At 47.8% G+C, this 15,502-nt stretch overlaps 1 protein-coding gene across 8 annotated transcripts in view; it reads left to right on the forward strand.

Annotated features, from left to right (window-relative positions):
- The window catches only part of ASIP (agouti signaling protein), a 221,262-nt gene that overhangs the window by 199,323 nt on the left and 6,437 nt on the right, over nucleotides 1–15,502 (forward strand). For all 8 annotated transcript variants that reach the window (XM_024105096.3, XM_024105098.3, XM_042858255.2 and 5 more), the window contains one exon: nucleotides 8,205–8,266. In XM_024105096.3, the coding sequence (XP_023960864.1) occupies nucleotides 8,205–8,266 (62 nt within the window). The remainder of the gene's footprint in view (nucleotides 1–8,204; nucleotides 8,267–15,502) is intronic.

Raw genomic sequence — 15,502 nt, forward strand, 5'->3', positions numbered from 1 at the left:
CCTCATCAACAAGTATCAGGGGGTAGCCGTGTTAGTCTGTATCTACAAAAACAACAAGGAGTCTGGTGGCACCTTAAAGACTAACAGATTTATTTGGGCATAAGCTTTCGTGAGTAAAAACCTCACTTCTTCGGATGCATAGCATAGGTTCTCATCAACAAGCAATATCAGGTTTTCATAAATGGCCTGCAGCGATTCTACTTTGGGTATCAAATCACATCTCTCAAGCTAAGCAGGGTTGGACTTGGTTAGTGCTGATTGAATGTGCAATTACTCATCTTATTTGCATGTGCAATTACTGGGACTGCACACAAATTGAATCAATGTGCTCACAAGGGACCACCATTTGCATGCAGATTTTGGAATATGTGGATGACATTCTTGATCACCTATATTTTCAATGGAAGGGTTACCTCTCATACACAGTATACATCCTGACTTTACTAGGACCGTCATATTTTTTCATTTGATGAATTTTTCACGGTGCCTGACATGTCCCAGATTTTCATTTCATCAGCCAAAACATTCATTATTATTTTCTTATAATTGCAAGATGTAAGTTCCAGACACCCTACAGAACTGAATGGAATTTGCTCTGAGCATATGAGGAATAGTCATTCCAGCTGAACACTGATTCAAGTGAAAAAAAAAGTCAAACAGGCGTATACGGTATCAGAACTGTTCATTTTCTCAGAATAAATGTTAATGGCACTTGTTCAGTGTTTCATGATAAACTTATTCAGACACTGGAAAAAATCCTTCACTCAGACAAATATGTCCACATTTGTCATATTTGCTGTTAAATCAGAACAGGCAGTAGCAAGACCAGCACATATTTAAAGCAAAATCATGCACTTTTGCCTGTTGTAGAAATATTTCATAACCCTAAGATATGATGTTGTAAAAACACCCAGTATTTTATTTTGAAAATATAACCACTTTAATTAACCTTTGTATTTGTACAAAGCCACAATCTTGATTGGGGTCTTTGGGCACTACAGCGATAGATGTAATAATTAATAATCATTCATTGTAATGCTTAAACAGTTTCACCTTCCTCCCTGTGCAATGGCAGTTTATAGTATCACTTCTGAAGAATGGGGTGACTTTAGACCTGTTAGCTTTGTCTGTCATTCAGGCTTGTATCCACTAGGTGGCTCTCATTTTCAAAAGGAGCTCAGAAGGGCTGTTAATCATGCATGGAGTAGTTTATGAATCTATCAACTCCCAAACAAACTTCCCTTTGTGTATTCCCTGAAGAGAAGCTATGGGAGCATGAATTACAGAAGAGATAACCAGAGCAGAAGTTAGTATCAGCAAGAGATCCAGCTTAAGAGGTTGAAATGGCTGAAAGCAGCAAATGTGTATTAGGCAACATTTAACATTCTTACATTATAAGAACATTGAGGTTGCAAAGCCAGGCACTCATAAATTAGAAAATGCCAGACATAAGATTGCCCGTGCAACCTTAATTTGCCCCCACTCTTATACACTACCCCAGTGAAGTGGGCTAGTGAAAGGATCTGAGTCCTCGCTCCCACTTCTTTTACCCACAGGCCTGCCTGACCTCAAGGGCTCCCCTTCCACTCTCCTGTGTTGCTGAGTCTTGGTAACCCCAACAAGGCGCGCCCAGGATTCCTGGGGGGCTCGACCCCCAACCTTGTCATGGTCACTTAGGGCAGGGCCTAGGGCGCCCCCACTCTGGGGTGCTCTCTCTGCACTGGATGATTGACCCACTGATCATTACATACAGTTCAAAGCAAATACAATTTATTAAACAGCAATCAATTAAAAAAAAATAAGGAAAAAACAGGAAAGGTTAAAGGAAAACCCGTCACCCCGCTCTCTGGCACAGGGGCATCACAACCAGCATCTCTGGAATGTAAGTGAAGTTCAGTCTGTTCCTTACATGTCCCAGGCCTCCATCTCAGGCCCTGGCTGTGCTGCAGGGATGCTGTGGGTCAGACACTTGCTCTGGCGGTAGCCACACGCCCTCAGGCTCTAGGTGGCAGGACCCTTCTTCCCAGTGTCGCCTCCGCCCCATCAAGGTTATGATCCCCCTCCAAGTCTGGCCTGCAAAGCCTCTTGGCTGCAGGCATCTCCCTGTGCTGGGCCCACTGCCCAGGTCCCCCTCGCTCTCCCCAGCTGCTCACTGCACCCAGCTCCGGACTGCTCTAGCCTCAGCTCCAACTGCACTCTGCCTCAGCACGGCTGCTGCTGCTGCTCTACCTCCAGCTCTCTGGGCTGCATCTCTGGCCCCTCTGGCGCTGGTTGCTGCAGCTCTACTCCCAGCACAGGTCTGCTCTGCGGGCTGCTTCTGTGACTCTGCTCCCAGCTCTGACCTGCTCCCTGGCCTGCTTTTCTGGCCCCTCTGGACAGAAGCGGGAGGTTTGTATAATTTTTGGTGGTGCCCAGAATGGCTCCAAGTCTCGCCTCCCCCCCCCACCTGCCTAAGGCTCTGGGAGGGAGTTTGGGTGTGGGAGGGGGTTTGGGGTGCAGACTCTGGGAGGGAGATTGGGTGTGGGAGGGAGTTTGGGTGCTGGCTGTGGGCTATGGGCTGGGGCAGGGGGTTGGGGTGCAGGAGGGGGTGTGGGCTCTGGGAGGAAGATTGTGCAGGAGGGGGTTTGGGGTGCAGACTCTGGGAGGGAGATTGGGTGCGGGCTCTGGGCTGGGGCGAGGGGGTTGGAGTTCAGGAGGGGGTGCAGGGTGCAAGCTCTGGGAGGGAGTTTGGGTGCGGGAGGGGGTTTGGGGTTTGGGCTCTGGGCTGGGGCAGGGAGTTGGGGTGTGCGAGGGGGTAAAGGATGCGGGCTCTGGGAGGGAGTTTGGGTGCGGGGTACGGGCTCTGGGCTGGGGTTTGGGGTGCAGGAGGGGCTGAGGGGGGGTGTGGCGCTTACCTCGGGCAGCTCCCAAAAGTAGGGTTACCATACATCCGGATTTTCCTGGACATGTCCGGCTTTTTGGTCCTCAAATCCCCATCTGGGAGGAAATTCCAAAAAGCCAGGCATGTCCAGGAAAATAGGGAGGGGTCGTGGGGCTTGGATCCAGGCTGGAGCCGCTGGGGCCGGAGCCGGCGCCGCTCGGCCAGAGCTGGGCCGGAGCCACTCGGCCAGAACCGGGGCCCGAGCCGAGCCGGACCGGAGCCGCTGGGACTGGGGCTGGGGGTGCTCGACCGCTGGCCGGCGCCACTCGGCCAGGGCCAGTGCCCCAGGGCCTGAGCCGAGCTGGAGTCACCGGGGCCGGGGCCAGAGCCACCAGGGCTGGGACGGGCTGGAGCCACTCGGCTGGAACCGGGGCCGGCGCCCCAGGGCCCGAGCCAAGCCGGGCATGCCAGGGCCAGAACCGCTCGGCTGGGGGGGGGCCAGACGGGGCCGTGCCTCCTCGCGCCCCCCCCGCCACTGCCCCAGCCCCAGCTTACCTGCTGCCTGCCTGTTTCAGGCTTCCCGCGAACATTTGATTCGCGGGAAGCGGGGGGGGGGGGAGGGGAGGAGCAGGGGGTGGAGTTGGGATGGGGACTTTGGGGAAGGGGCGGAGTTGGGGCAGGGCTGGCGCCCCGTGGAGTGCCCTCCTTTTTTTTTTTTTAAATATGGTAACCCTATCAAAAGCGACCTGCACACTTCTATGGCAGAAGCTCCTAGGTGGGGTGTGCTGGGGGGTCTCCGTGCGCCGCTGCCCCCCAGGCACCACCCCCGCAGCTCCCACTGGCCACAGTTCCTGGCCAATGGGAGCTGCAGAGTCGGGGCGGGGGCAGCGCACAGAGACACACACCCCCAGGGCCGCAGGGACATGCACCCGCTTCTGGGAGTGGCGTGGAGCGAGGGTGGGCAGGAAGCTGCCTTAGCCCCACTGTGCTGCCGGTGGTGGCTAGGGGCCCAGGCGGGGCTGGGGGGGAGACCCGGCCCCAAACAATGGTGGAGCTGGGCTCCCGGGCCCTGAATATTCCTGGAGTATGGGCACCACGGGCCCATATAACTCACCGCCCCCCGCTTCTGGATCTGGCACAGCTCTAGCCTCTGCTCCCCAGCTCAGCTTGGGCCTCTGCTTTCTCCTTACCTCGGCCCCACTCTGTCTGACCCAGGCAATTCCAGCTCACATGGAGGACGGGACCCCCCTGGCCTCTTGACTCCTTGATTAGCTGCCCGCCCTGTCAATCAGGCTGACCTGGAGCATTGGCCTCTCCCCATTGTTCCTGGGGACTGTCAGTCTCAGGGTCCTGATTTCCCTTCCCTCCCCCTTCCCCTTCTTTTTGGTACTGGGAGCTAGCCAACCAAAACTCCTTTTACAACAAGCTGCATGTCACACCTGATGGAGACACCACCACCACCCCACAGAGCACTGTGGATACCTCCAAGGAGCCCAAGACACAGATCCCTGCTGTGGAAAATGAGGAGGAAGAGGAGGGTGGTGGACATGTGACGGAGGATCCGGCTATGCAACAAGCCAGGACCTGTTCGAGGCTCCACCTCAGAGTAGCCAGTCCTGGCAGCCAAGCACGGGCAAGCCCAATGAAGGGGCAGGAATCTCAGGGAAATGTTTAAATGTACAGATGGCACCCGACTCCAGCTTACCAGGACACAGGTATCAACTTTTCATTAATTTACTTGTACTAGAAGAGGTAGCGGTAAAAGAGACAGAAGTAGAGTTGATATCTGCTTTTCATTCCCCTGTAGGAGTAGACCGGGGGGTGAGAGGGGGATGTGGACCAATTTGTTTGTGTACATAGGGATGTCCCTTGAATCCTCCTAAGAGACCTCAATGAAACTTTCAAGGAGATACTCTGCAATCCTCTCATGATGGCTTCTAAGAGGGAAGCTTTATTTCTTCCTTGGCAGTAGGACACTTTCCCATGCCAGTCCATGATGACTTCAGCAGGCACCATTGCAGAACACAGACTAGTGGCATATGGGCCCAGGTGGGACACCAGCAGCAGCTGTGTTCTCTGTGCCTATGTTACTCTCAGGAGGGAGATACCAGCTAAAATCAACACTGCCTGTGGGAAATGGTGCCAGTGCTCAGTTCCAGTGCCCTTCACTTGTACCCACAGAAACTGAGGTTTCATGCAGGCAAACAATTCCTTCCTCATTCCCACCATGGCCCTACTGGGCGATACGTACCATGGCTGGGCTGTGCAGACGTGCTCCAAGGCTGAAAGGTCAATAAGCAAGTCTTGTTTAAAACTTTAGGGGAACAAGGGATGGGAGTTCTGAAACTTAACTTTCGCTTTCTATTGTGACTATAAACACAATGATACCTCTGTGTGTTTTATTGGCAGCTGCTGCCATTGCGGCCTCAAGGGATTCCCCCCTCCCCACCCATGGAATGCCTGACCATGATACAGAGGAGTAAGAAGAGGACCCAGGCAAGATATGTTCTCAGAGATCCTGCAAGCCAATGCTGCATCAGACCAGGAACAGAGGGCCTGGAGGATAACTATTTCAGACACTATGGAGAAGGAAAGAGCGGAGAGGAGAAAGGCCCGGGAGTCCCAGCAGGAAAAGGACAGGGAGATGCACCAGGACATAATGGGGCTTCTCCAGCAGCAAATACAGATGTTACAGACTTTTGTTGACCCGCAAGTTCTGTAAGCACAGGCTCCCCTCCCTTTGCAGTCAACCAATAATTCTGCCATAGCATTACTCTACACCCCCTAATATTCTTCATGGCTGCATCTGTACCCCTACTACTGCACTCTGGGCAACAGTAAGGACAATCACAATTTCACATACATGCAGGGACGGCTCCAGGGTTTTGGCTGCCCCAAGCAGCCAAACAAAAAAAACAAAAAAAAGTTGCGATAGCGATCTGCGGCAGCAATTTGGTGGGAGGTCCTTCACTCCGAGCAGGAGTGAGGGACCGTCCGCCGAATTGCCACCGAACAGCTGGACGTGCCGCCCCTCTCCGAAGTGGCCGCCCCAAGCACCTGCTTGGTAAGCTGGTGCCTGGAGCCAGCCCTGCATACATGCCCTGTGAGAGCCACGGTTGCTGTGCCTGTAGCATAAATGGACTGAAATTGACATGAATGTTCTTTCCCTTGTTAAGTTCTGTTCTTATTTATTAATAAATAAATAAAAACTACTCAAATAAATTATTACATTTTCTTTTAAATTGCACATATTTTTGCATTGCTTTTGGTACTCAATAAAATTCTATTTTTTGGAAATTAATTCATCATCATTATTACACCACATATGCCGCACAATGCCTAACAGTATTGAAAGCAACTATTAGTTATTGTACAGGGCAAGAGAACTCATAGGGCCAGTGACAAACAGTGTAATAATTATTAATGTTCAGCAAGCATCACAACACTAATAGCTGCATTAACAGACAGTGTTATATTCATCAATGTACACCAAGCGCCACACAATTCCTGAGAGGCCCCCAGACTTCAGAGCCAGGTAGAATACAATCCACCACACCACATTACTGTTGATTGACTCTTAAAATGCTCTTCCCTAAGCCACATAACTTCACACTGAGCTCTTCTAATGGACCTTGTGTCTGGCTGTTCAAAGTCAGCAGACAGCCACCCCACCTCTGCCTTCCACACCGGAGGCAACTTGTCCCCCTTTGCCTCACAGATATTATGCAAGATACAACAAGCAGCTATAGCCATTGGATATTTTTCTCACTGAGATCCAATCTTGTCAGTAAACACCACCAGCGGCCCTTCAAGCTACTGAAAGCACATTCAACTGTCATTGAATGTTTCCTCGGTACTGTCGAGCTGGCCCCTGTATGACTTCATGAGCTTAGGGAGCAAGGGATAGGCTAGATCCGCCCAGAATCACTACGGGCATTTCAACATCACCAATGGTAATCCACCAGTCTGGAAGGAATGTCCTGGCTTGCACCATTCTGAACAGTCCCGTGTTCTTAAAAATGCAAGTGACATGCATCTTCCGTGACCAGCTCACACTGATATCGGGGAAGCTTCCCAGTGATCCAACAATGGTTGCATAACCATAGAAAAGTCACACTTTCTGTTGACAGGCAAGGTGGATTGAGGCCAAAATAGGGATGTGCATGCAAGACATCTATCACACTGCTGCTGTTTGGGAACCCCATTGCTGCAAATCCATGCTCTGTGTCCTGCACATTACTAAGAGTCACAATTCCGCGTAGCAGGAGATGCTTAATGGCCTGCAGACATGCATGATAACAGACCCCACCGTGGATTTTCAAACTCCAAAATGATTTCCCTCTGACCAGTAGCAATCCAGTGTTGCCATTCCATTCTGTGCGGTTAGAGTAGCTCTCATCCTGGTGAGCTGGGGCGAGCTTGACACACAGATCCAGGAATGTGGCCCTTCTCATCCAAAAATTCTTGCAGCCACTGCTCATCATCACAAACTTGCATTACAATGCGATCCCACCAGGCAGTTCTCATTTCGCAGGCCCAGGCATGGCACTCTACCACCTGCAGCTGCTCCATGACCACCACTGACAACCTGGAACAGCAATCTGTCCTCCACAAAATGATCATGTTCCCCAGTTATGTTCCCCATCGCTGTGGTTCTCTTCTTGCGGCTCTGCATGTACTGGGGGCTCATTCACCCTGTGTTTGCAGAGCTCATGACAATAGTGCAGAGCTGTGCGGGATCCAAGCTTCAGTCAGAAATGGTTGCCAGCAAAAATGTCATGCAAGTTTGTGGGACTTTTAAAAAAGGTGCAAAAATTATGGGCTATGGATGGCACTATGGGATGGAGAAAGTGCATGATGGGGACTTGACCCCTAGCTCTCAATCACCTTTGTATGCCTAGTTTCTGTCCCACCATGCACTGCAAAAATTTCCCAAAAGACAATGCACCAAATGATGGCGAGTTGCACACTGGGATACATAGCCATGGTGCATTGACAAACACACTTGGTGAGTACATGCTGCGCTGACATAACTGGCCAGATATGCATGCACACAAGCGATATACTGACTGGCACCATATGCTGATATAACTTGCGTCGATCACAGTTTGTAGTATAGACATGACCTCAGACCCACTATGTTTATATAAGGATGGCTCCTACAGAAGGGCTTCCTGAGTTTACAAACACTGTGCTCCGAGAAGATAAATTAGTGAAGCTACTTTATTTCTTATCAGTAAAGACATCAGCACAAAAACAGTGTTCTATATCTAAATTAAACAATCACATATGCTTCACAGTAAATACACACTTAACTCCATGCTGTTTTATTTTCTCTTTGAAGAATTAACCAAAACATCCCGGAAAGTAAGCAGGAAAGAGGCAGAGAAGAAGAAAGAATCCAAGGTGCGTGACTATTCTCTTAACATTGTAAGCTTATTATGGCAGAAGTAATAACTCTATACTTTTCCTCACTGTATGTTTTTGATAGATTTCCAGGGCTCCTGCCAGTACTAAAATAAAGTCAATTCAATAATTGTACAAAACAACTAGTACAATTCTAAGTAAATTACATCAATGCAAAAAGACTTAACACAGAATAAAGGAGAAGGGTTAATATATTATTTCATAACTTTTCAGCGGTTTTAGAGAAAAAATATTGTGCATTTAGCACAAGTTTAGAAAAATTAAATCATGGCACAAAAGCTACAAAATATTAAGGGAGAGAGAAAATGTAAACTTACAGTTAATTACATGTGTGTGGTGCACAGTTGTTCTGCAGCCCCCTTTTCAAGATGTCCAAGAAAGCTTAAAAATATATAGATATAAAAGAAAAAAGGCAGAGAAAAGAAAAAAGCAGCTTACCAGACCAATCATCACAAGTCAAAAGGCAGAAAGCCTGGTTCTGGGAGCTTTTAACGAACGCTGATTGGTTGAGCCAATCAGAAGGTCGTTACTGACCACATGACCTTTTGTGGAATCATATGAATCTTAAACTAAATCATGTTTTCCTGAGCCAATCTGAAAGGGTTTTCTAACCCCATTTTATGGAATTATACATTGCAGCATATTAGTGTATAATACTGGTATTGTTAAAACACCATCCGAAGAAGCATGCATGTAGATTTCTTTATCAAAATTTTTAGAAAACCTATGTAAATTTAACAGTTAGCCTTATTTATTTATTTCATTTCTGGACCAGGAATCAAACTTCCTTTTTCTACACAATTCCTTTAACATTTGTCTTTAAAAACTGGTAGACACACCCATGCCCGATGACAGGAGAGGAGAGAGGATGACAATGACAAAGGGGGCAATTGCCCAGAGGCCCAGGCGATTTAAAAGGGCTCGGGTGCCCCTGGGCCCTTTTAAATCGCCCAGGTGGACCGCAGGGCTCCTAGGCATGCACAGGGTGGTACTGGCAGCGGCGGACATGTGAAAGCCCTGGCGGTGCCAGAAGAGCACACCCAGCAGGCCCATTGATTGTTCTGCCCTGGGGCCCGGAATTGCTGTTGGCGGGCCTGGACACACCCTAACGGAGTTATATGCAGGGCCGGCTCTGGCTTTTTTGCCGCCCCAGGCAAAAAAGCCTCCCGCCGCCCCCCGACCCCGGCGGGGAGCGCGGCAGGGGAGGGCGCCAAGCCCGGCCGCGGGCCCGCTCTCCCCGACCGGCCAGAGCGCCGGGAGGAGGGCGGGGAGCCCAGCCGGTGCTCGACTCTCCCCGGTGGCCGGAGCGCCGGGAGGAGGGCGGGGAGCCCGGCCGGGGCTCCGCTCTCCCCGGCGGCAAGAGCACCAGGGGAGGGCAGCGAGCACGGCCGGGGCTCCGCTCTCCCTGGCGGCCGGAGCGCCGGGAGGAGGGCGGGGAGCCTGGCCGGAGCGCCGCGGGGAGGGTGGCGAGCCCAGTCGCGGCCCCGCTCTCGGGCCGGAGCGTGGCGCCGGGCCGCCCCCGTCCAGGTGCCGCCCCAAGCAGAGCCAGCTTTAGGCCAATTCCACCAATTCCCCCAAATCGGGCCCCGCGCTTAAGAGGGCCCCGCGCCCAGTGGCAGGGTCGTCCAGAGTGGGGGGCAAGTGGCAGAGAATCCCTTCCCTGGCTAGAGGCACCTTTTTAATATTTACTCACCCGGCGGCGCTACAGGTCTTTGGCGACACTCTGGCGGCGGGTCCTTCAGTGCCGCTGAAGACCCGGAGCGAGTGAAGGACCCGCCGCCAAAGACTAGGAGCGCGGCCCGGTGAGTACAAGCCCCACGTGTTTTTTTTAACGTGTTTTTTTTTTTTTTTTTTAGTCATCCCTGTCGGGGCCCCGTCAAAACTGTTCGAATCAGGCCCCGCACTTCCTAAAGCCGGCCCTGGCCCCAAGCACATGCTTGGTGGGCTGGTGCCTAGAGCCGGCCCTGGTTATATGCCTAACCTTTATTCCAATTTCCTTTATTCCATTTATAAAAGCAATGTATGTCTTCATCATTTTTTATATTAATTGTAAATTAGCATCAATTGGCTTAAGCTGTATAAGAGGATTGTTAATTTTAGTAAAGCTTTGTCTAAGTGAATTGCATAGCATTCGAAAAAACAGACGAACAAAATCTTCTCAATAATGTTTAGTGTATTTTTCTTTCCTTTATTAAATGTTAAACTTTACACCAGTTTGATAAAGAAATGTACATGCATGCTCCTTTTGATAGGTATTATAGCTTTAATTTACATTTTAATACGCTTCCATGTATATTTCCGCAAAAGGCCAGGGTTAAAAACTAACTGGAATAAAATACATATTTTCCTCTAAAAATTAGAAAGGCATGAAATCTATATTTATTCACTTATTTTTAAGGATTCCTAAAGAGTAAATTAATTAAAATCATTTAAAAAAAAACTCTTTAAAAAAAGGAGCTGAATGGTGCCCTAAAAGTATGTGTTCCAAAATGAAACCAAGAAGTGCTGGAAACTTAAGAAAGAGTAGGAGAGACTTCCAGAGCCACATGACCAACTCATTGGATAAAAAGCGGGTAGGACAAAAGGAAGGGCAGTCAGTCTAATACAGGGGTCTAATTGGCACAATATAGCAGTGGAGGGAATTTCATGGAAATCTGTCAAAAAATCCATGATAAGGAAAGGTATAGAGATATCACTACTCATGGCTAAATGCTTTAACAGGAACCTGTGTTTGAATAATCCCTGCATCAGAAGCATGTTTCAGCTGTTCTTACAGCCTGTGGTAAAACGTAAATGATATTTATTTTAACAACAAGAATAGGATTTTAGCCAATCCCTTATCCCAGCCCAGAAATCTCATACCTCTCCTCACACAAACCACCCCCAAATCCTGGCTGCTGTAACCCAAATGTTCAGTGGCTCCATTAAGGTGCCTCCAAAATTAGCAAGTGCTTCTCACAGCTAGCCACTGACCAAAAATAGGATCTTGGACCAGAACCCTTCAGAGTTTTGTGGGATGGGATCACATTCAAATACTCAGATTTGAATCAGCCATAATTATGTTGGCTTCTGGACAGATACAAAAAAAGTTCTGAGTTGGCCAAAATCTTGCAGGACTTTTTCTCCCAGAGGTGGAAGTTCTGAAGCCTTCAAGTTAGGGCTGTCAAGCAATTAAAAAATTAATCACGATTAATTGTACGATTAAAAAAATTAATTGTGATTAATCACGCTGTTAAATAATAATAGAACACCATTTATTTAAATATTTTTGGATGTTTTCTACATTTTCAAATAGATTGATTTCAATTACAACACAGAATACAAAGTGTACAGTGCTCACTTTATATTTATTTTTGATTACAAGTATTTGCACTGTAAAAACCAAAAGAAATAGTATTTTTCAATTCATCTAATACAAGTACTGTAGTGCAATGTCTTTATCATGTAAGTTGAACTTACAAATATAGAATTATGTACCAAAAAAAATGAGTTCAAAAATAAAACAATGTAAAACTTAGCCTACAAGTCCACTTAGTCCTATTCCTTGCTCAGCCAATCACTCAGAGAAACAAGTTTGGTTACAATTTGCAGGAGATAATGCTGCCCGCTTTTTGTTTACAATGTCACCTGAAAGTGAGAACAGGTGTTTGCATGGCACTATTGTAGCCGGCGTTGCAAGATATTTATGTGCCAGATGCGCTAAAGATTCATATGTCCCTTCATGCTTCAACCACTATTCCAGCGGACATGCGTCCATGCTAATAAGGGGTTCTGCTTGATAACGATCCAAAGCAGTGCAGACCGACGCATGTTCATTTTCATCATCTGAGTCAGATGCCACCAGCAGAAAGTTAATTTTCTTTTTTGGTGGTTCAGGTTCTGTATTTTCCGCATTGGAGTGTTGCTCTTTTAAGACTTCTGAAAGCATGCTCCACACCTTGTCCCTCTCAGATTTTGGAAGGCACTTCAGATTCTTAAACCTTCGGTTGAATGCTGTAGCTATCTTTAGAACTCTCACATTGGTACCGTCTTTGTGTTTTGTCAAATCTGCTGTGAAAGTGTTCTTAAAACGAACGTGTGCTGGGTCATCATCCAAAATTGCTATAACATGAAATATATGGCAGAATGCGGGTAAAACAGAACAGGAGACATACAATTCTCACCCAAGGAGGTCAGTCCCAAGTTTAATTAATGCATTATTTTTTTAACGAGCACCATCAGCATGGAAGCATGTCCTCTGAAATGGTGGCTGAAGCATGAATGGGCACACAAATGTTTGGCCTATCTGGCACATAACTTCCAATGCCGGCTACAAAAGTGCCATGCAAACGCCTCTTTCACTTTCAGGTGACATTGTAAATAAGAAGCAGTCAGCAGTATCTCCCGTAAATGTAAACAAACTTGTTTGTCTTAGCAATTGGCTGAACAAGAAGTAGGACTAAGTGGACTTGTAGGGTCTGACGTTTTACATTGTTTTGTTTTTGAGGGCAGTTATGTAACAAAAAAAATCTTACATTTGTAAGTTACATTTTCATGATAAAAAGATTGCACTACAGTATTTGTATGAGTGAACTGAAAAATACTGCAAAAAGAACAGGAGTACTTGTGGCACCTTAGAGACTAACAAATTTATTAGAGCATAAGCTTTCGTGGACTACAGCCCACTTCTTCGGATGCATATAGAGTGGAATAAATATTGAGGAGATATATATATACACATACAGAGAGCATAAATAGGTGGGAGTTGTCTTACCAACTCTGAGAGGCCAATTAAGTAAGAGAAAAAAAACTTTTGAAGTGATAATCAAGATAGCCCAGTACAGACAGTTTGATAAGAAGTGTGAGAATACACAACTCCCACCTGTTTATGCTCTCTGTATGTGTGTATATATATCTCCCCAATATTTATTCCACTCTATATGCATCTGAAGAAGTGGGCTGTAGTCCACGAAAGCTTATGCTCTAATAAATTTGTTAGTCTCTAAGGTGCTACAAGTACTCCTGTTCTTTTTGCAGATACAGACTAACACGGCTGCTACTCTGAAACCTGAAAAATACTATTTCTTTTGTTTATCTTTTTACAGTGCAAATATTTGAAATAAAAAATAATATAAAGTAAGCACTGTATACTTTGTATTCTGTGTTGTAATAGAAATCAATATATTTGAAAATGTAGAAAAACATCCAAAAATATTGAATACATTTAAATTGGTATTCTATTGTTTAACAGCGTGATTAATCGTGATTAATCTTTTTGAGTTAATCGCATGCGTTTACTGCTATTAATCGACAGCCCTACCTCAGATCCTAAACTAAACCCTAACTCTGATATAATCTCCAACTGTGAACCATAGCCTAACCCTAATCCAGATTGGAATAGCTCCTCCTTGGTTTATCTCTGCCAACAGCCAATTAGCATGTGTAAACTTAGTTCTGTGTCTGCACTGATGTGCCCAAAGGTTTTCAGCGAGGTATAAAATTCACATCCAAAATTAGAGCTATATCCTGAGACAAGCTGAGCCGCTGCCACTTAGACCGGGGCATGTGCTCAGCATCTCTCAAGATCAGGCCCTTACAAAGGATTATTTTTAATGAAAAATGCATGGGAGAGGATGTTAGCTATTAGGATATTAACAATAAACAGGCTAGTGAACCTTTGACTCTCCTCTGGAAGGAATCAGAAATGCGCAGCTGCATATGATAGCCCCTATACCGCTAACAGTTCGAGGGTATTTATCTTTCACTTAGGGCTCCAGGAATTTTTTTACTTTCATAACTGACGCAGCAAGCCAATTAAGCAGTGGCTCAAACCACTCACAGGTTAAAGTTAATGTTGAGACTACAGCTCTGTTGCCAATTAAGGTAGCCTGCCCAAATTGCAAGTGATTAGGAATTAAGCTCTGCCCCACAACATAAAGCATTCAGTAAATTTTATACTGTCAACACTTGTTAATTTCAACTAGCAAACAAGAATGTAGCTAAAAATAGCGTGGTTTCAATATACAACTCCTAATCCATAAAATACATAGGGATGTATTCTTTCAGCCAGCAAGATTGTTGAACCTAGAGCTGGTTTAGATATTTAGGGGACTATATGAGAGGTGTCATTCTCAGATAAATTCTGTGCAGTCATTGCACACATGCTCTCGCACATGCGTGTGCACACACAATCGCCACCTAGAGTGAAAAAAGCAAGTGCGAGAATGCCGAAGGCGAGGCGTCTCAGGCAGCTCGTCCGTGGTTGAAAAGATTAGCCGGTGGTTTTCTCATCGCAGCTGATTAACGTTGATGGACTTGCTGCTTGGCTAGAGGTTCCTTGCTTGTAAATGTCAAGTCTTAAATGTTGGACATTGCTGGATACCTACACCTCAGTGGTAGCCAGGAGCAGGGCAGAGAAAGGACAGGCCTCGTTAGCAGGCATGATGGCTTTTCTTGGTATAGAGGCCCTCAGCCAGAATGAAGCTAGGGTATTTGCTTTTCCTTCTGTTTTTGTGGGTAGTGGCCTGCCTGGTCCCTCCCCCTTGGAACTTCTCCTCAGGAGCTTGTTGGTGAATTCTTGTGATTTAACTCTGTCAGTTAAGTCTTTTTCCTCCTAAAAATCACAATTTGGGGAGTTCCATTTTCACATGCAGCTCCATTTGCCTTCCAGAGTCAGAGCCATCCCTTGGGTACCATGAATCGAGGCGATCGCCCCAGGCCCCATGCTTCAGGGCGCCCCACGCTTTGATAAAATCGTGAGGAGGCGGGCAGGGAAGTGAGGTGGGCGGGCGAGCATGGTAAAGAGGCGAACAGGGAGGCTAATGGCAGGCAGGCAGGCAGGCGGGCGGGGGGAGGTGAGGAGGAGCCCCCCTACCAGACCTCTCCCTCCTTCCCCCCAGCACCTCCTGCCCACCAGCAGGCCCCGCCAATCAGCACCTCCCCGTCCCTCTCAGCGCCTAACGCCTGCCGCGGATCAGATGTTTTGCGGCGTCAGGAGCCGCTGGGGGGGAGGGAGAGGAACGAGGGCACAGTGCGCTCGGGGGAGGGGGCAGAACTGAGCGGGGAAGAGGCAGGGCAGGGGCAGGAAGAGGCGGAGTGGGGGCAGGTGTGGAGCGGGGGTGGGAAGAAGCAGGGTGGGGGTTGGACCTTACGGGAAGGGGTGGAGTGGGGGCAGGGCCTAGGCGGGTACGGGGCCTAGGCAGAGCCGGCAGGAGCATTCCCCCCACCCCCCGGCAG

The sequence above is a fragment of the Chrysemys picta genome, chromosome 13 (genome assembly GCF_011386835.1).
Source record: "Chrysemys picta bellii isolate R12L10 chromosome 13, ASM1138683v2, whole genome shotgun sequence".
Taxonomy (NCBI): domain Eukaryota; kingdom Metazoa; phylum Chordata; order Testudines; family Emydidae; genus Chrysemys; species Chrysemys picta.